Source organism: Sminthopsis crassicaudata, chromosome 3, assembly GCF_048593235.1.
Source record: "Sminthopsis crassicaudata isolate SCR6 chromosome 3, ASM4859323v1, whole genome shotgun sequence".
Lineage (NCBI taxonomy): Eukaryota > Metazoa > Chordata > Mammalia > Dasyuromorphia > Dasyuridae > Sminthopsis > Sminthopsis crassicaudata.
Window position 1 is genome coordinate 514,084,278 of NC_133619.1, and position 27,037 is coordinate 514,111,314.

At 35.0% G+C, this 27,037-nt stretch overlaps 1 protein-coding gene across 4 annotated transcripts in view; it reads left to right on the forward strand.

The window, feature by feature from the left end:
• UVRAG (UV radiation resistance associated) overlaps positions 1–27,037 on the forward strand; it is a 424,520-nt gene that overhangs the window by 95,817 nt on the left and 301,666 nt on the right. For all 4 annotated transcript variants that reach the window (XM_074304111.1, XM_074304114.1, XM_074304113.1 and 1 more), the window contains one exon: positions 4,958–5,043. In XM_074304111.1, coding sequence (XP_074160212.1) covers positions 4,958–5,043 — 86 coding nt within the window. The remainder of the gene's footprint in view (positions 1–4,957; positions 5,044–27,037) is intronic.

The following is a 27,037-nucleotide window of genomic DNA, read 5'->3' on the forward strand; positions in this document are numbered from 1 at the left end:
TTGATGTCTGAGAATAAAATTTAGATTTCTAAACCATAGTTTTAAGATGTAAGACTTATAAGCCCTTGAGAAGAGATTGAGTGTATTTAACCAGGAGAAAAATAGTTGCCTAAGGTCTTAAAAAACACCGGTGAGGAGTGCCAAATCTCAGGATTAGTTGAGGTTGGCAGTGAATACTAAATTGGGGGGAGGGGCGAAGAAAGGATCTTGATAAAATTAAAAGAAGTGATTAGTACTTTGTTTAGATGAGGTAAGTAGTGATGAAGTAAAGGTAACAGCTATTTGACTATTTTGTTTTCATTTTGTCCAATAGAGAAATATTTTTTTAATGGGAAAAACTACAACAAAAATGGTTAATAGTTGAAATCCTAGTTATTTAAGGTTATTGTAAGAAAACATCTAATTGAATCCTGAAATTGTTAATCTCTTAGAACAAGATCCCAGAACATTTGAAAAACTGGCCAGTTTGATTAGTGAGCTACTATTAGTGATTTTTGAAAGATTACGGAGAATGGGAAAGGTATTACAGTAATAAAGAAAGGAAAATTTCATCATTAAAAAAAATTTTTTTTAGAAAGGATAAGATAGGAGACTTCAGTTTATGGTGGTGATTTATTTATATGCCTTGACTTTAATTTCTAACAAAAGTTTACCAAATGATTTATTTTTTTATTAAAGCTTTTTAATTTTCATACATACTCATGGATGATTTTTCAACATTAACCTTTGCAAAATCTTGCGTTGCAATATTCCCCCTTCTTCTTCCCAACTCTTCCCCTAGATGGCAAGTAATCCAATATATGTTAAACATTACCAAATGGTTTAGCAAAGCGTTTGTCACAATTACATGTGGTTGTTTTTTTTTTTTTTTTTTTTTTTTGGACAAGATTCAGACATATGTTCTAGATTCTGTGAGATAAGTACATTTATTAGGAGCATCTAGGTAGCATGGTAGATAGAGCACTGGAACTGTAGTCAGGAAGACATCTTCTGAGTTAAAAATCTGCCTTCAGATACTAATATAACCTTGGACAAGATACTTAAGAACTATGCCTCCAGTTTTCTCACCTGTAGAAATGGGGATAATACAGGGCCTATCTACCAGGTTTGTTATGAGAATCAAATACAATAACATTTATAAATCTCTTAGTATATATATTTATCATCACATAAATGTTGGCTGTTACTAATTAGTAAAGTACATTTGGAATCGGTTGAGTAGTCATTCCATGTTAAGTTTAAAGAAGGTTTTCAGGGAAATCACCAGGATTCATAGAATGGTGCCATGAATAAGACAGTTTCTTAAGAAATGTTTGCTTTTTCTGCTATTTGACATTTTTATCCATGACATGAAGGCTTGTTTACCAAAGTCTTAGATGACCAAAATTGAGGAGTAAATAGCACATTGGATAACAATCAGGATCCAAAATGTGAAGTCAAATATTTGAATTAAAATGACTAGATAACATCTTCTATGGGGAAAAACAAACAAACAAACAAACAAAAAAACCCAAAAAACAACAACAACAATCTGGAAGAAGGGGCAGCAAGAATCAACAGCATGACCTGGCAATCTAAAGAGCTAAAGTGCTTTCAGACTGCATTAAGAAGGATATAGGACCTGGCAGTACAAAGAGCTAATGTGATTTCAGGCTGCATTAAGAAAGGCATGTGGTACAGAAAATGAGGTGATATTCCTGTTATTCTTTTCCTTTGTCAGACACAAAGTATTTTGTTTAGTTTGAGATGCCACATTTTATATAGGACATTAATAAACTATAAAGTCTCTAGAGTAGTAGAACAACCATCCAGTATGATGAAGGGCCTAGCATCTGGGCTATAGGAGAATCAGTTGAAAAAAAAATGGTTTTTTATTTTGGTCTAAATATTTTCACAAGTTTTGAAGTAAATGATGGATAACTATTTGTTGGGGTTATTTTTATTTTTAAATTCAGTTTCATTTTGTTTTCAATTCCAAATTCTTTTCTTCCCTTAACCCCTTAAGAAGGCTTATAAATATGTATAGTTACAAATCCGTATAGTCATGCAGAACAAATTTCTGCATTATCCATGTCAAAGAATAAGAAAAAGAAAAAAAAAAGAGAAGAATTTGGTTTCAATCTGCATTCTGTGAATCCATCAGCTTCTGCTCTTGAGATGGTTAGCATGTTTCATCATGAGTCCTTTAGAATTGTGTTTGGTCATTTTATTGATCAGAGCTACTAAGTCTTTGAAAGTTGATTATCTTTACAATATTGCTATGATGTAAATTGTTCTTATTCTTTTTACTTTGCTTTTGATCAGTTCATAGAAGTCACTACAGGCTTTTCTGAAGCCATCATTTTTAATACTAAAATAGTATTTTATCGAGTTCCTGTAACTATAACTTGTTTGGCCATTTATCCATATTGCTTTAATTTTCAATTCTTTGTCACCACAAAAAGAATTACTTTAAATATTTTTTTATGCACACTGGACCTTTTTCTCTTTCTTTGATCTCTTTGTGGTATAAGTTTAATAATGATATTGCTGAGTTAAAAAGTTGAATAATTTTGAGGGCCTAGTTCCATATTGCTTTCCAGTATGGTTGGATTATTCACAGCTCTACAAAAAGAGCATTAATGTACCTGTGTTTCTTAGGCCCTTCACTTTGATCTTTTCTCGCTTTTGTCATTTTAACCAGTCTCTTGAGTATGAGATTGATTTTGTTGTTTTAAATAACGTTACTGATGTTTTCTGTTTCTGATATTATCACACTCTCCCATATATCGCTCTCCTCACCCTCTTCCTGAGAGTTATCCCAAATAACAAACAGTTTTTTTTTTTTTTTTTTTTTTAAGAGGAGAAAAAAGTTGATCACAACTGAGTGATATATTGACAATCCAGAAACATGTGCAATGTGAATCTCCAACAAAGGGGTAGATTGGGAGTGTCTTCTCATATCTCTTCATTCAAGTCCCACCTGATCTTTATATTTTTGTTATATTTACGTCTGATTTTTTGATGAGTTATTGTTCCTTCTATTTATATTGTTATTGTTACTGTGTATGTTGTTTTCTTGGCTCAGTTTATTTCACTTTGCATCAGTTTGCATAGCTTTTTCTATATTCAACACACATATCAATTTTCACATTGCAATAGTATTCCATTATATTCATGTACCACAATTTATGTAGCCATTCCCCTATTGATGTATGTATGTATATTCATATCAAAAAAGGAACTTCTATTTGGGCTCTTCATTCCCAGTCCAAGAAGCTTTTTCAATACAGTGCTTGTCTCTAGGTATTATAGGGTATATGTATGTATGTGTGTGTGAGTGGTTTAATTATCCATGGATATATCTGGCAACTCCTCTAAAAATACTTTGCATTCCTTTTTTTGAAGAACTGTTTATTCATACCCTTTTACCATTTATCTTTTGGGGAATGGTACTATATCTGTATTTTCAGATAAAATGGAAACATAAGACACTTAAAGGAAAGTCAAATATATGAGAGAGCTTTTATTCCTTATTCTAGAGTATTGGTCTTGTACTTGCTCACAATTTAGAAATCCACCAAAATGTGTGGTTGCATTTCTTAAAATTGCCTTTCCTCAATGCTCTAGATACAGTAATTAATTATAAGCTGAGACAGTAGAGATAGAGTAATTGAAATTAACTCAATTTTCTATTGGCTTCCGGTTCTTAAGCTCTGTAGATGTACCTGGTCCTGATTCCTGACTACTGTTCTCTTATTTATAAGAGGACTGACTAGTAGGCCTGGCATCTTTGAGGAAATTTGAGTGATGTACACTTAAAAGAACTCAAGGTTCTTTGGCATTTGTCAGAATATCACAGAGGTAATTGAGTGACAGATAAATGAATTATTTTTTTTTTCCATCAAAATCCTTTATCAAATATCTTTTGGAACTTTTCATTTAGTTAAATTAGATGGTATTGATAACATGCCTTCTAGCCCATTTCAAGAATGTCATTAATAATTTCCTTAGGTGTGCATATAGTGAAAAAATATTAGAGCTGGAAGAAAGATTATCTACCCTAACCCCTTCATTTTGCAAATGAAAAAACATTGGCTTAAGAAGATAAATGACTTGTTTGCTAATTTATATTAAAGTAGGAATTTTTATTTGGACTATTCATTCCCATTCCAGTTTTTAATACATTATTTGCCTCTAGGTATACCTCTATGGGGTATACGTTTGTGTGTGTGAGTGATTTGATTGTCCATGAATATGTCTGACAGTTCCTCTAAAAAGAATATTAATCATATTATTCATTTATATGAGAAGTATGCAACTGCTTAGTATTGATTTGGAATTAATGACTGTTGTTCAAATTAAAACCACCATCTCTTCTATCTCATCTAAAACCACCATCTCTTCTATCTCATCTAAAACCAACATCTCTTCTATCTCATCTATCCAACAAGAGTTGGTTATCATTTTAACATTATTTTCTTATTACCATCCATTTAATTTTTTAATAATCTCTTATTGTAATCAGCCTTTCTCTTTCTTTTTTGTCCCCTATTAAAACATTTCCTGAATAACATCCTTTAACTCTACTTCTATGGTATTGTTTATCTTTGAAGATAGACAAGTCTGCTTGTATCTAGTGGTTCCTCTCAATTGACTTTTGAGTTGTCCACAATTTTGAATCTTTGGAGAGTGTGGTGTTTAAAGCTTCACATAAAATCATTTGTAGTACATTAGTGTTTTTAAAAGCTGATGCTTTGTTCTGGAGAGGACCTTAGGTAAGGATGAAATCTGGGCTAGAATTTAAAATAATGTAAAATAATGATGAAGATGTAGATTAGAGCCAGATTTTGAAAAGTTTTTGAATACCAGGTAAAGTATTATGTATTTTATCCTGTAGACAGAAGGTTGCAGTTTTTATATTAAAAAGAGAATTTGCGGTCATTGTTAATTTGACTTGTTGATTAATGTCTTTCAGGGTTGTTCAAAGACCCAGAAGAGCAGTCTTCTCCAGGTAGATCAGAACTGTGTTCGTAATTCATATGATGTTTTCTCTCTACTTCGGTAAGAAACTACTTAAAATTTCCCTTTCTTCTCCACTGAACATTTTAAAAATGACTTTTTTCTCTTGATTTAATGACATTTAAATGTGAGGAAATGTCTCTGGGAACTTTAAAAACTTCATCAAGCTTAACATTCTTTAGTGAGGGCTCCATAAATTTTGTAATCCTGGTGATTTCATTTTATCTCTATGAGTCTTTGGAAAACCTATTTCCTTTCTCTGGACATTGGGGGGAGTAGATGGAGGGCAATTGCAGCAAAGCAGAAACAAGAATATTCTTGTTTTCCTCTGAACTGTGGAGATCAACAAATATGGATGAGGACTTTAGGCTTATCAAAGTTTTAACACCTCTAGCTTAGCTAGCAGAACCCTTCAACAATCATAAACAGGGCTTGTGGTTTTGGCTGGCTTCTTATTCTAAAGATAATAGTGATGTTTGGCAAGCTGGGAGCTCTGATGTCCATGTTTGAACAGATATCTTTCTTCTTCTTCATTTTATATAGACTTCAGAAATGTTCAGTTTTGGTTTTAATTGTGCTTGATCAGAAAATATATTGATGAAATAGATCTGCTATCAAAATAAATGCATTTTAGAACTGAAGTTGACTTATTCAATCTGTAATTTGGGATTTTCATATCATATATCAAAATTAGATTTTGGCAGTTGATTCTCATAATGTTTTTATGTCTTCCTCAATATATTGACTGAAGAAAGACTATTTAAAGATTTTTAGAGAGAAATATTTCATAAATAATGTAAATTGATATCTGTGTCTTTGCCAAATATGGCTTTTTATGTATAGAGTGTTGGAAAGGTTGAGTGCATGGATTTTGTAAATAACTTTTAAAAGACATTGGTTTATATTTGAGCTAATCACTTCAGCTGTCCAAGGCAAGTTTCTTAATAGTGATGTGCTTTCTTGGTCTCCTTAGAGGATAATATTTTGATACTCTACATAAATGCTTTTCTCATTGACCATAGGAAGTACAAGTACTGTTTGCTTTAGGCTGATGATAAACCAGACCTTTTCTTCCAAATGTGGTTTATATAAAACCTAACTGGCTTTTATAGTTAGTGTTATTTTTAAATCTATATTTTGGGGGGAGCTAGGTGGTGCAGTGGATGGAGCACTAGCCTTGAATTCAGGAGGATCTGAGTTCAAATCTGGTCTCAGACACTTAACACTTCCTAGCTGTGTGACCCTGAGAGTGTCACTTAACCCTAGCCTCAGGGGGGAAAAAAATCTATATTTTTATTATTACTTTCTTTCAGAAATTACTTTGGTGATGTTGCCTATATTTATTCTGTGTAGTTGAGATGAGGAAATTGAGGCTTAGAAACTTAAAAGTACTTGGCCCTGGTATCATCATGGCTAATTATTAGCAGAGTCTGAACTTGAACCTAGATCTGTGTATGCACATCCAGAGTTTTTTCTCTTGTATCAAGCTGCCTCCTAAAGTGTGACAAGTTTTCTTTACCTCTGAAATATTCTTGCAGTCTGTATTCTCTCTTGATTCTCTTGATAGATCCTGCTATGGTTATCAGCAAGATATGGCTATCCTGCTGTGGTATTGCTGAAGCTTAAAATGAGTTTTTTTTTTTAAATGCCCTAATCCCTTTCTTGATGTTTCCATATTACTTTTCTTCTGTGCTTCCCCTTCTCCACCCTGCCCCATACCCTTCAGGTTGAAAAAACAACCATAAATTCACTTTGTCTACTTCTCTCCCCATTATCAAGTCTTCTGATGAAATATACTATCTTATTTAATGTTGACAAAGGCTGTAAGGAATATAATATAAAGAGAGAACACAATTGAAGTTAGTTTTGAAAACCACAACAGCAAGTTTGGGAACTCTTAATATTGAGATAATAAGGAGATTGGGCAATTGATCAGAAAGAAATTACAAGAAAATACGAGTCCCTTAACTAACTAACTAACTAACTAACTATTCTCAGGACCCTGTTACATTGACCATAAGCAGTTACAGGGCAAAGAAGAGGACTAATGCTTTTGGCCAGAAGATAATATAGGCCCTTGTCACAGTTTCAGAGTAGAGAGGTACTTTAGTGTTTGCACTGTGGGAGAGCACAGGACCAGTTGAAGTTCAGGACCAGGACAAATGCTAACACTTATGGCTGTAGGGATGCATGATTCTTTTCTGTTTAAAGACCAGATCAGTGACTACATCACTCCATAGATAATACTTCTCCTTGGAAGTACTGGAAAGCTTACAGGTCTCCAAAACTAACTCTCAAAACAGTAGCCAAAAACCCTGATGCTTGGTGTTTCATCCCGTCCCGGGAATAGAGCCTAACTTTAACATAAAGTTAAAAGTCAACTAGTAGGCTGGAAAAAATGAACAAACAACAAAAAGATATGACCATTAAAAAGCTACTATGGTAGAAGACAACAGTATGAAAACAGCGCTAAGAAAATCCTCAAAGGAAAAAAATGCTAATCAGACACAAGCCTAACAAGAATTTCTGGAAGAGCTAAAGAAAGAGAGTAGAGCAGGACAAAAAATTTGGAGGATAATGAGAATGGTGAAAGAAAAATTAAAAAGAGGATCAATAGCTTGGTGTAAAGTAAGCATAAAAAATACTGAAGAAAACAACACCTTTAAAAAAAAACAAAACCCAATTGGCCAAAACCCAAAAGAGGCATGAAAATTCACCGAACTCCTTTAAAAAAACAGAATTGGTCAATTGGAAAACGAAGTTCAAAATTCACTGAAAGAAAGTCCTGAAAAAGAAATAAATTCACAGAAGAACTCCTTAAAAAGCTGAATTGCCAGATGGAAAAAGAGGTTCAGAATCTTACTGAAGTGTAAAGTGTTTTGTAGTTTTGCTTATATAGTTCCTGACTTCCTTTGGCAGATAGATTCCCAAATATTTTATACTATTGACAGTTATTTTAAATGGAATTTCTCTTTGTATCTCTTGCTATTGGATTTTGTAAATGATACATAAAAATGCTCATGATTTATATGGATTTGTATTGTATCTTACAACTTTGCTAAAGTTGTAGATTATTTCTAATAGCTTTTTAGTAGAATCTCTGGGGTTCTCTAAGTATACCGTTATATCATCTGCAAAGATATTTATAGATAGTATTGAGGCAACCATTGTACAGGGGGAAGTTGAAGATTAGTGAAGGAGTAAGGATGATAAAGGGGGCAATATCCTGGAGAATTAGAATGGAATGGAATCAATTGTGCTTTATTGTTTATTCATTTTATTTTATTTTTTTTATTCAATTATTTGTTTATTCATGTGAAGTAGAAGTGAAGCAGGATGTAGTAGTGCAAGGCATTTTGAAGTGAAGACAAGACAGACTTTTTGGTGAATGATCTCAATTTTTTCAGTAAAATATGTAGGTGAAGTTATTACCTAAAGGTGGGGAGGAAACTATGAAAAACTGTTTTAGTCAGTAGGATTGTGAGTTGATTAAGGACACATAAAAGGTGCTTTGCTGCTGTGAAGACCAGTTGATACTATGTAACTGAAATTTATGAGGGACTCCAGTCAGCATAGTTACCTGATTTTTCCTACTTCCTTCAATCATATATGAATAGGAATGAAAGCAGTGGATGTGGAAGTGATTCAAAATTGAGGTTTACGAGGCAAATTGGAGATAATTAAAGAACAAGGGACTCCAGAGAAGAGGACAAAGTTCTGGTTTACCTAGATTTCAGGACAGGGAAAGGAATTGAATGCAGGGGTGATGACTTGTGAAAAAAGCTGAGGGATAGAGTTAGTGATGAATTGATTTGCAAAACTGAAACAGTTCATAAAAGAAGAGACAATGTTAGAGATTAAAAGGTCTTTGGAATTTGGAACACAGTAGTCCTTAAAAATACTGTTTTCATTCAAAATATTTCAATGCTATCTTTTAGTGCCTCTTTCCCAAATTATTTTTATATTGTGTATATTTTCATAGATTTACTTTATGTATGTGTGTATATATACATATATATATATATATATATATATATATATATATATACACACACATATTTATGCATAAAAATATATATATGGAGTAGCTAGGTGATTCATTGGCTCCAGTGCTAGACCTGTAGTCAGAAAGACATGTTTCTGATTACAAATTTGGCCTCCGATACTTAATGGCTTTGTGACTCTGGGCATTCAACTTAACCCTTTTTGCCTCACTTCCTTACCTATAAAAGGAGGTGGTGAAGGAAATAGCAAACCATTTTGGTATTTTTGCCAAGAAAACCTCGTGAGGTTATGAACAGTTGGATACTATTGAAAAATGACTGAACACTTATACAACTTATATAATTCTTATTTCCTTTGATAGAACGTAAGCTTCTTGAGGGCAGAGAATTTCATTTTTGCTTTTGTACACTTAGAGTCTGTTATAGTATTCTGAACATAGTAGATATTTTTTTTTTCTTTTTTTTTTTTTCTTCTCCTGAGGCTGGGGTTAAGTGACTTGCCCAGGGTCACACAGCTAGGAAGTGTTAAGTGTCTGAGACCAGATTTGAACTTGGGTCCTTCTGAATTCAAGGCTGGTGCTCTATCCACTGCGCCACCTGGCTGCCCCCATAGTAGGTATTTAATAAATACTTATTGCTTGATTGATTCTACATACTAGAACCAAATTAATCATTTGGAGGCACAACCTTTTTTTAATCTGTTATAGAAATGTAGAATGCTTTGTCCTGGATACATGCCTAGTAAAGATTTCAGGGAAACTTAAGTTCAGGCGCTTTAAGTTTAAAAGTAATATTTTCTTTTCACTAAGCTAGGCTCTCTCTTAAAAATTTTCTTAATTTGTGATATCTCCCCTCCTCCCTCAATCTTTCCTCTTCCCTTTCCCCCTCCCCCCCCAATTATATAGATTAGGAAACTGTAGCCTAGAAAGGTTGAAAGTCATGTTCAGGGCTACCTCCCTGGTTAGTAGCAAAGCCGAAACTCTCTTGATTCTCAGTCCTTTATTCTTAGGGAGACATCAATGTATAGTGACAAGAGTCTTGAATTTCCATTCAGAAGACCTAATTTTGAGTTATTTATCCATTCTTTATTAAGTAAGTGGCCTAAGACAAGCTCTATTAACCTTATTTTCCTTTATAATATTTCACTACCTTCCTCAGAATTATTTTTTTAATTCTCTTGAAATTCTTGACCTTTTGTTCTTCTGATGACCTTTGTTATTAATTTTTCTAAATCTGTGAAATAATTTCTTGGGAATTTGATTGATATAGCACTAAATAAGTAGGTTAATTTAGATAGTATTGCCATTTTTATTATATTCACTTGGCCTACCATGAGCACTTGATATTTTTCCAGTTATTTAGATATGACTTTATTTGTGTAGAAAGTGTTTTATGGTTGTGTTCATATAGTTTCTGACTTTCTCTTGGCAGGTAGACTCTCAGATATTTTATATTATCAACAGTTATTTTATTTTATTATTAATTTTTTTATTTACAAAACATATGCATGGGTAATTTTTAAAGATTGACTCTTGCAAAACTTTCTGTTCCAAATTTTTCCCTCTTTTCCCTCATCCCACACTCCTAGATGGCAGGTAATCCAATACATGTTAAATATGTTAAATTAAATATATGTATATATATATATTTGTACAGTTATCTTGCTGCACACACTAAAAAATGAGGTCTACAAAGAAAAAAACCTGAGAAGGAATACAAAATGCAAGCAAACATCAACAGAAAGTGTGAAAATGCTATGTTGTGTTCCACACTCAGTTCCCACAGGCCTCTCTCTGGGTGTATATGGCTTTCTTCATCACTGAACAATTGGAACTGGTTTGAATTGTCTCATTGTTGAAGAGAGCCACATCCATCAGAAATGATCATTGTTTAATCTTGTTGCTGTGTATAGTGATCTCCTGGTTCTGTTCATTTCACTTAACATCAGTTCATATCAGTCTCTCTGAAATCATCCTGCTGGTCATTTCTTGTAGAACAATAATATTCCATAACATTCATATACCACAATTTATTTAGGCATTCTCCAGTTGATGGGTATCCATTCATTTAGTTTCTAGTTTCTAGCCACTACAAAAAGGGCAGCCACAAACATTTTTTGCACATGTGGGTCCCTTTCCCTTCTTTAAGATCTCTTTGGGATATAATCCCTGTAGTAACATTGCTAGGTCAAAGGGAATGCACAGTTTGATAATTTTTTGAGCATAGTTCCAAATTGCTCTCCAGAATGGTTGGATCTGTTCACAGTTCCACTAACAATTCAACAGTTATTTTAAATATAATTTCTCTTTGTATCTTTTATTGCAGGACTTTGTTGGTAATATGAAAAAAAATGCTGATGATTTCTGTGGATTTATTTTGTACCCTGCAAATTTGCTAAAGTTGTGGATTGTTTCTAGTAGTTTTTGATTCTCTAGGGTTCTCTAATTATACCATCATGTCCTCTGCAAAGAGTGATAATTTGCTTTCCTCATTACCTACTCTAATTTCTTTAATCTCTTTTTCTTCCCATTGCCAAAGCTAACATTTCTAATACAGTATTGAGTAATTATGGTGATAGTAGTCAACCTGGTTTCACCCCCTTCGAGATTATTTTAAAGGAAGTAATTTGTAAATCTTAAAGTATAAGGATGTGACTTGTCACTATTATTATTTAATCAATGAATTAATATAATGCATTAATACTTAATTGTGTGCCAAGTACTATGCTAAACCTTGAAGATAGAAAGGCCAAAAGTTTCCCCTTAATGAGCTCACATCTAATCAGAGAAATATTATGGAAACAACTGTGCAAGTGGAGACAATATCAGGGGGAAGACATTGTGGTTCCGGATATTGGAGGAGAGAATATGTCAGGAAAAAACTTGCGATTTTAGTAATTTTAGTAGAATTATTGAAGAGACAGGGAAGCCAGGAGATGAAGAGGTCATTCTAGACATGATGTATAGCCATTAAAAAAATCATGGAGTAGGAAAATAAAATATTGTATGTGAGGAATCACAAAAAAGCCAATATGGCTGGTTAATAGATTACATATGTTGAGGTTCAGAAAGGAGACCCCAAGAGGTTGTGATAGCAAACTGGTGTCGTGAAGAGCATCAAAAGAATTTGCAGGTTTGGAACCATCTCCAAATCAAGGGGCAAAGTTTATTGAATTGTAATGCCAATTGAAGCGGGCCAAGTTCCAAAATGATTTAGCAAAGAACAGGGAGAAGAAAATGAATTTATAGGACAGAGTTAGAGATTCCAGAGCTTCATGTTACTTATTTGCTAATTTTATGGTTTACAAGTAAGTTTGAGGGGCAATCTATTCCCAATTGTCTCAGGAACTTGATTATTGCTGACCAAGAGATTATCTCTCTGACAGTTAGTAATGTTTGTAGGACTATCTTAAGGCCAGAAGACTTTAGAATCATTGACAGACAGATTGTTAAAATAGTAGCACTCTAAGTTCCTAAGGATTACTGCTATATTTTTCTCAGAATCTATATCTTCTTCATATAGAGTGTTAAGAAGACTGGGGAGATGGGAAAAGGCAAAAAACAAAAAATTCTTTTCAAATCTTAGGCCACCATCCCTGATTACAAAAAGTCACTCGCTGACCCCAAGGAATTTCATATAATTAAATTTCATATTATCATATTACTTTTGGTGATTTTTTGATGCCCTTATGGGTTTTGGTTTTCTAATTTGTTTCATGTTTCTAATTTAATCTTCAAAACCAGAAATGAAATAAATGCCCATCCATATCTCACATCAATTATCTTTAGAGTGGTGATATTCAAAATATGTGGTCAGTTAGTATAAGTGTGGGAAACCCTAAAGCCATTCTTTTATAGTTTAGTAGCCAAAGTATAGGAGCCAACTGTATTGGCTCCTATTGGAAAGTCAAAAGGAATTGTAACTATTAATAGTTTTTCAAAATGAAAATTGGTTCTAAATCTCTAGATCTCTAAATCTAATAAGAGATGCAAATTAAACAACTGTTTACCTCCTACCCAACAAATTGGCTCTTTGGGTCTTTTATCATCTTTGTCAATGTTTGAGGGATTGTGTAAGTATAACATATTGTAATCAGCCTTAGTCAAGTATTTATTAAGTATTTACTTCAGGTTATGCATAATGCTAAACTTTGGGAATAAAATGGAAAGCAGAGCCCCTATCCCTTCTTGGAAAGAGCTCATATTCTAATGTTTTCAAAGAAGTAGTTTTGTTGTGAAGTTTTAAAGACTCTGATTATGAAAATATTACTTTCCAGCGTTGTAGAAAAGCTGTAACTTGACTTTGGTGCATCTATTCTAAAAGCTATTCGTTATATTTAACTGTGTGTAAACTTTTTTTGTTTGTTTGTTTATTTTATTTGATTTGCATTTTCCATATTCTTTCTAATTTGGTTCTCAAATCTCTATAAAGTTTTTCAAATGATGTTGAATTGGTTTTTTACATTTGATTTTTTCCCTTTGCATTGCTTTGACTTTGTATCCCCTTAACTTTTTGACTTTTGTTTTTTGTTGCTACTTAGTGGGATCTGCAGTTCTATTATACTTTTTAAATTTTGTGGATTATGTTCACATGGATATTGGGATTACTTTTTAATTGAACAGTATAGCATTCAAGTTTTCTATTATCAACAAGCATTTATTTATAATGTGCTAAGTTCTGGGAATATAAATACAACTAAGACAGAAGAAAAGAAACATAGACTACAGCCCTAAGCAATTTATATTCTATTGCTTTTTGCTATACAAGGCCTATAAATAAGGGGTTACCGTAAATTCTACAAACTTCATATATGTATATATATGCATATAAAAGTGAACTGCTAGTCATGATAGCTATAATAGTTTTTGAGAGCTGAAAGTACTTCCATCAGATAGAAATAGTTGACCTCTAAAAAACTAGAGGTCAGTTTAGAGTAAAGAAAGGTTTAAAATATAATGCCTTTAGGAGCAGCTACATGGCAGCAATGCATAAAGCACTGATCTTGGAGTCAGGAGGACCTAACTTCAAATGTAATCTTAGAATTTGACACTTAGACTAACTGACTCTGGGCAAATTACTTAACTGCACTTGCCTTTAAAAAAAAAAAAATCAGTGTCTTTAAGGGATAAAAGGTGGATTAAATTCTTTTATGTGATTTAATATTTTTGTATGAATTACAAGAGATTGCTTGATAATTGAAGGTTTTCCATTTACTTATGTTATTTATTTGCACTATGCTTATATGTCATGCTTGCCATCTTTCTTAAAATGAATTTTTTCTGTCCAAATGGAACATAGAATACCCTGAAAAGAAAAGCTTCCATTTTTCTCTCTTAAATGTTTTTTATCTTATTCTTCTTTTCCTGATTTTTCTAATGTAAGTATATATTCTTCATAGATCCCATTTTTTCCCTCCCTCCCTCCCTCCCTCCCTCCCTCCCTCCCTCCCTCCCTTCCTTCCTTCCTTCCTTCCTTCCTTCCTTCTTTCCTTCCTTCCTTCCTTCCTTCCTTCCTTCCTTCCTTCCTTCCTTCCTTCCTTCCTTCCTTCCTTCCTTCCTTCCTTCCTTCCTTCCTTCCTTCCTTCCTTCCTTCCTTCCTTCCTTCCTTCCTTCCTTCCTTCCTTCCTTCCTTCCTTCCTTCTTTACCAATGGCTTTTTATTTTCAAAATGTATGCAAAGATAGTTTTCAACATTCACCCCCAGAAAACCTTGTGTTTCAAAAATTTTTTTCCCTCCCTCCTCTAGACAACAAGTTTTCCAATATAAGTTAAACATGGGAAATTTTTCTAAACATTTCTACATTTATCATGCTGGACAAGAAAAAATCAGCTCAAAAAGGGAAAAAAAAAACGAGAGGAGAAAAGTACAAGCAAACAACAAGAAAAAAGGTGAAAAAACTATTTTGTGATCCACATTTAGTCCTCACAGTCATCTTTCTGGAGGCTAATGGCTCTGTTGAAATTGGCCTAAATCACTTCATTGTTGAAGAGCCACATCTACCGCTATTATCATCACATAATCTCATTGTTGCCATTTACAATATTCTCTTGCTTCTACTCAATTTAAAGCATCAGTTCCTGCAAGTCTCTCCAGGCCTGTCAATTCTTATAGAATAATTATTTATGGGGCAGTATTGTCCACAAAAATAATCAGAGAGACTCTCGGAGTAAGAAAAAGCAAAAAGGGGTTTATTGCCATCTTGTGAGAAAGGGCATTAAAACATAAACTGCAAAATACCAGATTAAATAGTCTGAATGCAGAAGCCCCCCCTGAAGCTCTCACCCCACCAAGCTGGCCTTTTCTCCCAATGTTTAGAGGAGTCCAGGCTTACATTCTAATCATGGAAATTAACCCAGAAACAAAATAATACAAATCAATAATAATAAACTCTTAATTTAAGTTTCCCTAGAGAACTGCTGTACAAGCATTTAGCCTGGGATAAGAGAATTCAAAGCCTTCATCACCTTTAAAAGAAATGCTTAAATTCTAAGAGGTAGTAGGAAAGCAGGAGGGGATAAACACTTGCAACTTTTAGCAACAGCTCTATTTATTATTATAGTCTCCAGCATCAATTGTAGTTTAAGGCTATATTCCCATGAGAGTGTTTTCACTTGGTTAATTCTATACAATAATATTCCATAGCATTCATATACCATAACTTATTCGGCCATTCCCCAACTGATTGGCATCCACTTAGTTTTCAGTTCCTTGCCACTACAAAAAGTGTTCCTACAAGTATTTTTGCACATATCAGTCCTTTTCCTTTTTTCATGATGTCTTAGGGATAGAGACCCAGTAAAGACACTGCTGGATCAAATGGTATGAATAGTTTGATAGCTTTTTGAGCTTAGTTCCAAATTGCTTTCCTGAATGGTTGGATCAGTTCACAATTCCACCAGTAATATATTAGTGTCCCAATTTTCCCACATCCCCTTCAGGATTTATTTTTTCCTAACATTTTAGCCAATCTAAAAAGTGTTAGTGGTACATCAGAATTGTTTTAATTTTAATTTTTCTAATCAATAGTGATTTAGAGCATTTTTTCATATGACTAGAAAGAGCTTTAGTTTCTTCATCTGAAAATTGTCTGTTCATATCCTTTCACCATTTGTCAATTGGAGAATGGCTTATATTGTAATGCCGGAGAAACTGAGGCAAGATAGAGATTAGAGAGTTTTTAATATTTTATTAATTGGAGAGTTTAATTGACTGTACAGGACTCTCTTCTCAAAGTATCCAGTCATGAATGGGGGAATGATAAACCCTTTTATAGCTTTTCAAACAAAGAAAAGAAGAGCGGGAAAAGTTAGAACCCATTTGTTTTTTGTCAGGATGGGGAAAGCAATAAATTCTTACTAAAAGCTAGAGTCAGGAAGTTCGAATAAATAGAAGTAAAGATGTCAGTGAAGTATCCAAGATAGTCTTATCTTTTGGAATATTTTAGAGGGGCAGTGTCATAAATTCTTGGGGGCAGAAGGAGCTAGGAGCCAGAAAGTCTGATCTGCTTCTCATCTCCCATTGACAATTTATAATGGTCCTCAGTCTTAATGAACCAAGGGGGGTTTTACAACTTAAGGGACTGAGGCAGAACAGTTAAGGAAATTGAGATAGAACAATTCAGGAAAACTCAGTCAGGACAATAAGGGAAATTAGTGCAGGGAAACTGAGGTAGAACAGCTCAAGGAGACTGGCATAACAATATTCTTTTAAACTTGAGTCAGCTCTTTATATATTTTAGAAATGAGGACTTTATTAGAACCTTTGAATATAAATTTTTTTCTCCAGTTTTTGACTTTCTTTCTAATTTTGGCTGTGTTGGTTTTGTTTGTACAAAACCTTTTTAATTTAATATAATCAAAATTATGCATTTTGTATTTCATACTATTCTCTAGTTCTTCTTTGGCCATAAATTCCTTTCTTCTCCACTAATCTGAGAAGTAGCTTATTCCTTGTTATCCTTCTTTGTTTATAGTATCATTCATTATTTCTAAATCATGTACCCATTTTGTTCTTATCTTGGTTTAGGGGATTAGGTATTGATCAGTGCCTAATTTGTGCCATACTATTTTCCAATTTTCCCAGCAATTTTTTTCAAATAGTGAGTTTTTATCTGCAAAGGTGGAGTCTTTGGGTTTGTTAGACAGTAGATTACTATATTCATTGACTATTTTGGCTTCTGAACCTAATCTGTTTCACTGATCGACTACTCTATTTCTTAGCCAGTATCAAATTGATGAGGTGTGAGAATTGAGGGTAGGAGATCACCTAACAGCAATGGGATCCCCTTGGACAATGACAGGCTTTGCGAAAGAATTTGCAAATCCCAGTGAATATACCCACAAAGTGTGTGGCAAAGAATGGATTTATTTATGCTAAGAAAACAGCTTTCTTAGTGGGCAAACTCCAGTTAAGAATTAGCAAAGATGGGTTTGCACTGAAAAGAAAATATCTTCATCAGTGGGCAAAATCCTGTTAAGACTTCTGCAAAGGTTTAAACTGAGAAAGACCCAGTGGGCTAAGTCCAGACAGACATTTTGCAAAGATTGAGATTCAAAGTTGTCTTTTATTAGCCTTCTGAGATTTGAGGCTTCCTTGATCTTTGGCCCCAAGCTGAGGGCCAGTCTTCGAATGAATTTGAGAGACTGATTTTCAATTCAATCCAATTTAAAATTAAATGAGATTATTTATCTTGGGAATTTCCCTTATGGACAGGAGGGTGTACCCCTCCCAGAGGTCTGGAAGGTTTAAGACCCCAAATCACTCTTCCCCCAATGATTCCTTTCTGACCCTTCTCCCATAGATTAAAGAGGACACAATTTACATTATGTTCCCCTCTCAAGCAGTCTCCCCAAATTCATTTGGGGCAAAGAGATGAAAGTCTCATTTTCTGTAACTGCTTCAAGCTGACAAGGGTTGTAGAGTTCTTCCTATGTTCAGTGGGGGTTCAGGCCAGGAGGAGAAGTACGAGGTCTTAAGATAGCAGCAGTGGCATCTAAGGGATGTTGTGTGTCCAAGTGTTTTGGAGCCTGGAGGAAACAAATCTCATGAGCAGATTAAAAGTGGGGTGGCATCCAGGGTGGAGATCGTGATGTTTGGGAATAGGGCCTTTTCAAAAAATGTATCTGGTCCCATCTGTGGCCTGCCTTGAGGATACTGTTGGCCCACCCATCAATCCTGAATGCCCTCACTGTCTATGGAACTCTCTAGGTGAAAGGCAAAGAAGGGGTTAATTATTGGCAGGGGCCATAAAATGACATCAAGAAAAGCTAGACAGAAGATGCTAGGAGCAAAGTTCTCTTCGTTGGAGTGAGAGGAAGAACAGAGAGTGAGGAAAGGACAGACAATTTCACCCTTCTTTCTACAGAGTGCTCCCAGGAGTACTCTGAAATACCTGAGAAATTAAAACTGGACTATTTGTCGCTCTGAAAGGAGCTAGGCAGGCTTAGGTGAGGTATGATCTCTTTTAGCAAACGCCTTGATACCTCCAGAGCCTTCTCAGTCCTGCAGGGAAAAGCTTCTACCCAATTAATAAAGATGTTAACAAAGACAAAAAGCAGCTTGAAACCAATCTCTCCTAAGTGTGTGCCCCTTCTCTGAAGAGGCTCCAGGAGAGGGGGAGGTTTAAAGAAGCCAGAATGAGAAAGGCTTTGTTCCTGCAGGCTATCAGAAAGACTTGAAGAATCAGGGAGCTGGGAGATTAAAGGTGCCATAGTCAGGGGTGAATGAGCAGCAGCATTAGCAAACCCAATCCCCCTGTCTTGAAGTGAATCTCCCTTCTGGTGTCTTTTACAAAATATGACTGAAACCCCTCTGGGTTTATGGACAGACTGTAGCTGTCGAAGTTCTCCTGCATATTTAATAGAATTCTTTGCTGTTAAAAGTCCCTTTTCTTTCCATATAATTCTGTGAGCATACAAAATATGAAAAGCATATTTGAAGTCAGTATAGATGTTCAATCCCATTCCCTTCCCCAGTTCCAAAGCTCTGGTCAGGGCAATGAGTTCAGCTTTCTCTGTTCAGAAGTCCTAGGGGGCATTGGCTTAGTTTCAGGTCAGGGTTGTTTAGTAGAAGAGCCTGATATAGTAAGCCTCTTACTAGTAAGCCACTGATACTCTTTAGCTTCTAAAATGCTCTGGTGCCATAGGGTAAATGTTGAGGCTTCTTCTCTAAGGCACAAGAGCCATTTAAAGGAAACTGAGTCCAGTTCCCTTGAGAAATGGGATCCCCCAGAGCTTAACCCTTCCTTTCAGGATTACAGATCAAGATAAGACTGCAGTTAAGTGGCTCCAAATCTCATAAGTCTGGGTAAATGTTTATGCTTAAGAAATTTCTCGGCTAAGATATCGGAGAGGAGGCACACATCTGCTTAAGCTCCCAGTTTTCTCTCAGAATAATTTATCTCATGACAAGCCTCAGAATTAGTGCTTGACTGAAAAAAAAAAAAAACCCACCAATAATTACCAAGAGAAGATATCCTCGAAAGTCGCCAGAAAAGGTCTGTTTTTGCTCCCGAGTGGGGCCAGTTTTAGATTGGGCACAAACTGAAGGCAGGCAGCAATGGCAACACAGCAGGCACAGTAAGGCAGGCAGCTCACAGCTGAGCAGACCTGAGTAGGTGGGGCGTGATCTTAGCTGTTTCTATGGAAAGAGCTTTAACACAGTGTTGTCTACTTTGCTCTGGCAGCAAGCCAGTAGACAAGCAGAGAAGGTAAAAACACAGGAGGTGAAGACTACAACCCTAAAAAGCTAGCATTTCTCGGACCTGGCAACACCCACTCCGAGTGACTCAGCACGCTCTCAGAGTCTCAGAATGCAGAGTCAGTGCAGCCATTGCTGTCCTGCTAGTGCCTCGCTGCTGCCCCCTTCAGTTTGTAGAAGAAGCTTGGTAATACTATCCAGCCCCTCAAAAAAAAAAAAAAAATTAAGAAAAGAAAAAAAAAGCAGACCTTTTTTTTTTTCCTTGTTAGTTTGTTTTCTTTGACACAATGCGCAAAAAATTAAAGTGCACTCTAATTTTGATAGCTTCTATATGAATAAAGAGCAGACTTTAAACCCTGAGGAGACTAAAAACAGACTGTCTCCCCCAAAGGAGGAAATCATCTGGTCCTCAGCTCACAAGACTCTCCTAAAAGAAATTTTAAAGGCTCTCACAAGAGAGCTAGAAGAAAATTGGGAAAAAGAAAGGGAAGCTTGGCAAGAGTCTGGATAAGTCATCCCACTCATTTAAAGATAGAGTGAATAAAGAAATCAAATCCCTAAAAAACAGAATTAGTGAGTTGGAAAAAGAAAATAGCTCTCTAAAAAATAAAATTGGCGAAATGGAAAAAAATTCCATAGAACAAAACAACTCACTTAAAAACTCAATTGGACAATTAGAAAAAGATATTAAAAAAGTGAGCGAAGATAATACTTCATTGAAAATCAGAATCGAACAAATAGAATTGAATGACTCTAGGAGACACCAAGAAACAGTCAAGCAAAACCAAAAAAATGAAAAAATGGAAAAAAGATGTCAAATACCTTCTTGGGAAAACAACAGACATGGAAAATAGTTCCAGGAGAGACAATCTGAGAATTATTGGACTCCCTGAAAAATATGATGAAAAAAAGAACCTAGACACTACTTCCCAGGAAATTATCAAAGACAACTGCCCAGATGTTTTAGAAACAGAGGGCAAAATAGAATTTGAAAGAATTCATCAATCACCTACTGAAAGGGACCCTAAAATCAAAACACCAAGAAATACAGTGGCCAAATTCCAGAACCATCAGACAAAGGAAAAAAAGTCTGTATGCTGCTAGAAAAAATCAATTCAAATATGGAGGAGCCACAATAAGGATTACCCAGGATCTAGTAGCGTCTATATTAAAGGATTAAAGGGCCTGGAATATGATATTCTGAAAGGCTAAGGAACTTGGTATGTAGCCAAAAATAACTTACCCAGCAAAAATGAGCATCTTTTTCCACGGAAGAAGATGGACATTCAACAAAATAAGTGAATTTCATCTGTTCTTGATGAAAAAAACAGATCTAAACAAAAAGTTTGGTCTACAAATATAGAACTCAAGAGAAACTTAAAAAGGTAAAAAGAAATCTTAGGAACTATATTTCTGCTATAAAAATATATAAAGAACACATGTATATATTCTAGAAATTAGAGATAGAAAGGAAATTGTGCCCAGAAAAGGGTAAAGTGGGGGTACTACATCTCACAAAGAGGCAAAAGAAACCTATTATATCTGAGAGAAAGAATGGAGGGGGATGAACATAGTGTGTATCGTATTGCCATCACAATTGGCTTAAAAAGAAAAATATTAGAAATATTTGATTTATAGTAAAATTTCTCCCACCTCTTTGAAAAGTGGGAGGGGAAAAGTGAAAAGGGAAAGAGTAAGCTAAACAGAGGGGAATACAGAAATTGGGAGGAAAAGGGACAAGATTGGGGGAGGAAGTTTAAGGTAGGGGGAGGGATTTAAAAAGGGAGGGCTATGAGAAGCAAGTGGTGCTTATAAGTTTAATACTGGGGAGGGAGACAAGGGAAAAGGAAAGGAGAAAAGCATAAACAGGGGTTAACAAGATGGCAAGTAATACAGAATTGGTCATTTTAACCATAAATGTGAATGAGGTAAATTCCCCCATAAAGAGGAAGCGGTTAGCATTCTGGATTAAAAGCCAGAATCCTACAATATGTTTGCAGGAAACACACTCAAAGCAGGGTGATACTTACAGAGTGAAGGTAAAAGGTTGGATCAGAATCTACTATGCTTCAGGTGAAGTAAAAAAAGCAGGGGTAGCCATCCTTATCTCAGATCAAGCAAAAGCAAAAATTGATCTAATTAAAAGAGATAAGGAAGGGTGCTATATCTTGCTAAAGGGTACCCTAGATGATGAAGCAATATCAATATTAAACATATATGCACCAAGTGGTGTACATTTAAATTCTTAAAAGACAAAGTAAGAGAGCTGCAAGAAGAAATAGACAGCAAAACTATAATAGTGGGAGATCTCAGCATTGCAGTCTCAGAATTAGATAAATCAAACCACAAAATAAATAAGAAAGAAGTCAAAGAGGTAAATAGAATACTACAAAAATTAGATATGATAGATCTTTGGAGAAAACTAAATAGAGACACAAAGGAGTATACTTTCTTCTAAGCAGTTCATGGGACCTATACAAAAATTGACCATATATTAGGACATAGAAACTTCAAACTCAAATGCAGTAAGGCAGAAATAGTAAAAAGCATCCTTTTCAGACCATGATGCAATGAAAATTACATTCAAAAAAAAAAAAAAGCCAGGGGAAAATAGACCAAAAAATAATTGGAAACTAAATAATCTCATACTAAAGAATGATTGGGTGAAACAGCAAATCATAGACATAATTAATAACTTCACCCAAGAAAATGACAATAATGAGATGTCATACCAAAATGTGTGGGATTCAGCCAAAGTGGTACTAAGGGGAAATTTCATATCTCTAGAGGCCTACTTGCATAAAATAGAGAAAGAGAACATTAATGAATTGGGCTTGCAACTAAAAATGCTAGAAAAAGAACAAATTAAAACCCCCCCGTCAAACACTAAGTTTGAAATTCTAAAAATAAAAGGAGAGATCAATAAAATTGAAAGTTAAAAAAAACCAAACTATTGAATTAATTAATAAAACTAAGAGTTGGTTCTATGAAAAAACCAACAAAATAGACAAACCCTTAGTAAATCTGATTAGAAAAAGGAAAGAGGAAAATCAAATTGTTAGTCTTAAAAATGAAAAGGGAGAACTCACCACTAATGAAGAGGAAATTAGCACAATAATTAGGAGTTACTTTGCCCAATTTTATGCCAATAAATTCAATAACTTAAATGAAATAGAAGAATACCTTCAAAAATATAGCTTGCCCAGATTAACAGAGGAAGAAGTAAATAGACTAACAGTCCCATTTTAGAAAAAGAAATAGAACAAGCTATTAACCAACTCGCTAAGAAAAAATTCCCAGGACCAGATGGATTTACAAGTGAAATCTACCAAACATTTAAAGAACAATTAACTGTTAGGTTCTTATTTCTGTAGCTGCATTTTCTCCAATAGTTCTTTTGACAGCAGTTTGCAAACGTCCCACAAAATCTGCAAAAGGTTCATTGGGACCTTGCTCTATTTTACTGAAAGCCTCTCCCTGATCTTTCTTTCCAGGGAGGACACTCCAAGTTTTTATTGTAGCCTTAGCAATTTGCTCATATATTGTCATGGTATAATTAATCTGTTCTGAATTTTCTCCATACCGACCTTCACCAGCTAAGTGCTCAAAAGTGAATTGTGTGTTAACTCCTATTTCCAAATTGCATCTGACTTGGATTTTACATAATTCATGAAACTCCGCAAGCCATAACAAATTTTCTCCAGGTTGTAGGCATGTCCTTGCTATGGATTTCCAATCATTCGGGGTTAGGACTTCATAAGACAAACCATCTAGTAACATTTTAACATAAGCTGATGTAGCCCCATAAAGGGTACAACCTTTTTTCAAATCTTTAATTTTATTCAAATCTAAAGGTGCATATCTTCTCCTTTTTTGACCTACAGAGTCAATATCTTCAATCACAGGATATGCATGTATAAAATCACTTATATCCTGTCCTTCTCTCTTAGCTTTAACCAATGCTTTTTCTAATCTTGTCATAGGCTTAGGCTGCTTCACAGGCAATTCTGTTTGTGTTTCTGCCTCTTCCCCTCCTCCTTCTTGCTCCACCCCTGAAAGGTTAATTGAGGGAGGAGATGGGAAATGCTCCTGTTGTTCAGAATTGTACTTAATTTCATTGTTATCTGGTGCATCCTTTTCACCTAGTTTAGTTGACACCTCCCCATTTTGCTCCTTCTTCTCTTCCTTTAGAATAACAATTTTTAAAGCCATTTGGATTAAATTGTAGGTATGAAGTGTTTCTTTGGAAATTGAGTTTGGTCTGGAATTGTAGTGTTCGGCTAATTACTTTCCTACTAATTCCCATTCATCTAGATCCAATTCTTCTTCCAGAGAAAAACAAGGATATATGACCTTCACAGTTTTTAAAAATTCAGTAATCTCCTCCAAAATTATAATCAATCCTTGGCTTTTCATAACCTTGATGATGCTCTCTAAACATTTTCCTTGAACAGAAGGCATTTGCCCCATTTCACTGAAATTCTACTTTAGCTCTTTAACAAAGTTAAACAAAGTTTCCTTGTTACTCATGCTTCTGGGTCAGAGAGGCTTTTCCAACTGAGATCTGGATCGGAGGCTTTTCCACTGGAATCAGCATCTTGTCGGTCTGAGGGTCCCTGTTTGGGCGCCAAATTGCGATGGTCCGGTCTAGCTCCTCTGAAGGGCTCAGAATAAGTCCTTAAATGCAAAGGCCTGGGCTAGCTCCTCTGAAGGGCTCAGAATAAGTCCTTGTCATGATAAGCAAAAGTCCTTGCCCCAAGTTGTGGACTCCAATATGTAATGTTCTGTTATCTCCAGAGACTGACGATTGCTCTCTGGGAGGAGATCTGCTGTGTCAACTTAAATTTCTTGGACAGCTTCTTCTTCCTGTAGAGAGCCCTTGTCTCCAGAAGGTTGCCGCCAACTCTGATCCAGAGAAGACTCTCCATCTCTCAAGTGCCGCCCTCTTTTATCCTCCCAGAGAATGGGCATGGGATGATGCAAGGGCTTCTGGGAAAAATTATTTCAACCAATGAACTTGCTCCTCCTAACATGTAAGCTCCTCCCCAGGAGTTCACAGATATAAAACTCCCAGTAAAGGCCGGAACTAGAGAATTGTTAAGTACCAACTTAGCACTTAGTAAGAACCTAATATCTCATTATCTCATTAGCACTTAGTAAGAACCTAACATACAATGCTAATATAAACTATTTGAAAAAAATAGGGATTGAAGGAGTCCTACCAAATTACTTTTATGACACAGACATGGTACTGATACATAAACCAGGTAGATTGAAAACAAAGAAAATTATAGACCAATCTCCCTAATGAATATTGATGCTAAAATCTTAAATAAAATATTAGCAAAAAGATTACAGAAAATCATCCCCAGGATAATATACTATGACCAAGTAGGATTTATACCAGGAATACAGGGCTGGTTCAATATAAGGAAAAGTGTTAGCATAATTGACTATATCAATAACCAAATTAACAAAAACCATATAATAATCTCAATAGATGCAGCTGGATAGGCCAAGCGAATATAATAAAGATGACAATACTCCCTAAACTAATCTATTTATTTAGTGCCATACCAATCAGACTCCCAAGAATCTATTTTAATGACCTAGAAAAAATAATAACAAAATTCGTATGGAAGAACAAAAGGTCAAGAATTTCAAGGGAGTTAATGAAAAAAAAAATCAAATGAAGGTGGTCTAGCTGTACCTGATCTAAAACTATATTATAAATCAGCAGTTACCAAAACCATTTGGTATTGGCTAAGAAACAGATTAGTTGATCAATGGAATAGGTTAGTTTAGAAGACAAAATAGTAAGTAACTATAGCAATCAAGTGTTTGACAAACCCAGAGATCCTAACTTTTGGAATAAGAATTCACTATTTGACAAAAACTGCTGGGAAAAGTGGAAATTAGTATGGCAGAAATTAGGCATGGACCCACAACTAACACCATATATCAAGATAAGATCAAAATGCGTTCATGATTTAGGCATAAAGAACAAGATCATAAATAAATTAGAGGAGCATAGGATAGTTTACCTCTCAGACTTGTGGAGGAGGAAGGAATTTGTAATCAAAGAAGAATTACAGGTCATTATTGATCACAAAATAAAAAAATTTGATCACATCAAATTAAAAGGCCTTTGTACAAACAAAACTAATACAAACAAAATTAGAAGGGAAGCAACAAACTGGGAAAACATTTTTACAGTCAAAGGTTCTGATAAAGGCCTCATTTCCAAAATATATAGAGAACTGACTTTAATTTATAAGAAATCAAGCCATCTCGTTGATAAATTGTCAAAGGATAAGAACAGACAATTCTCAGACAAAGAAATTGAAACTATTTCTAGCCACATGAAAATATGCTCCAAGTCATTATTAATCAGAGAAATGCCCTGAAATAGCCCTACACACCTGTCAGATTGGCTAAGGTGACAGGGAAAAATAATGATGAATGTTGGACTGGATGCAGGAAAACTGGGTCATTCATTCATTCTTGGTGGAGTTGTGAACAAATCCAACCATTCTGGACAGCAGTCTGGAATTATGCCCCAAAAGTTATCAAACTGTGCATACCCTTTGATCCAGCAGTGCTACTACTGGGCTTAAATCCCAAAGACATACTAAAGAAGGGAAAGGACCTGTATGTGCCAAAATGTTTGTGGCAGCCCTTTTTGTAGTGGCTAGAAACTGGAAAATGAATGGATGTCCATCAATTGGAGAATGGTTGGGTAAATTATGGTTTATGAATGTCATGGAATATTATTGTTGTGTAAGAAATGATCAGCAGGATGATCAGCAGGATGAATACAGAGAAGTTTGGAGAGACTTACATGAACTGATGCTGAGTGAAATGTGCTGAACCAGGAGATCATTATGCACTTCAACAACAATAATGTATGAGGATGTATTTTGATGGAAGTGCTTATCTTCCACAGAGAAGATCTAATTCAGTTCCCATTGATCAGTGATGGACAGAATCAGCCACACCCAGAAAAGGAACACTGAAATGAGTGTAAACTGTTTGCACTTTTGTTTTTCTTCCCAGGTTATTTTTACTTTTTAAATCCAATTCTCCCTGTGCAATAAGAAAACTGTTCGGTTCTGCCCACATATATTGTATCTAGGATATACTATAACATAATTAACATGTATAAGACTACTTGCCACCTAGGGGGGAGGGGATGGAAGGAGAGAAGGAAAAAGTTGGAACAGAAGTGAGTGTAAGCAATAATGTTGTATAAAATTACATATGTTCTGTCAATAAAAAGTTATAATTAAAAAAAAAAAAAAAAAAGAAAGAAACTTCTCAATCCTGACTAAAGCT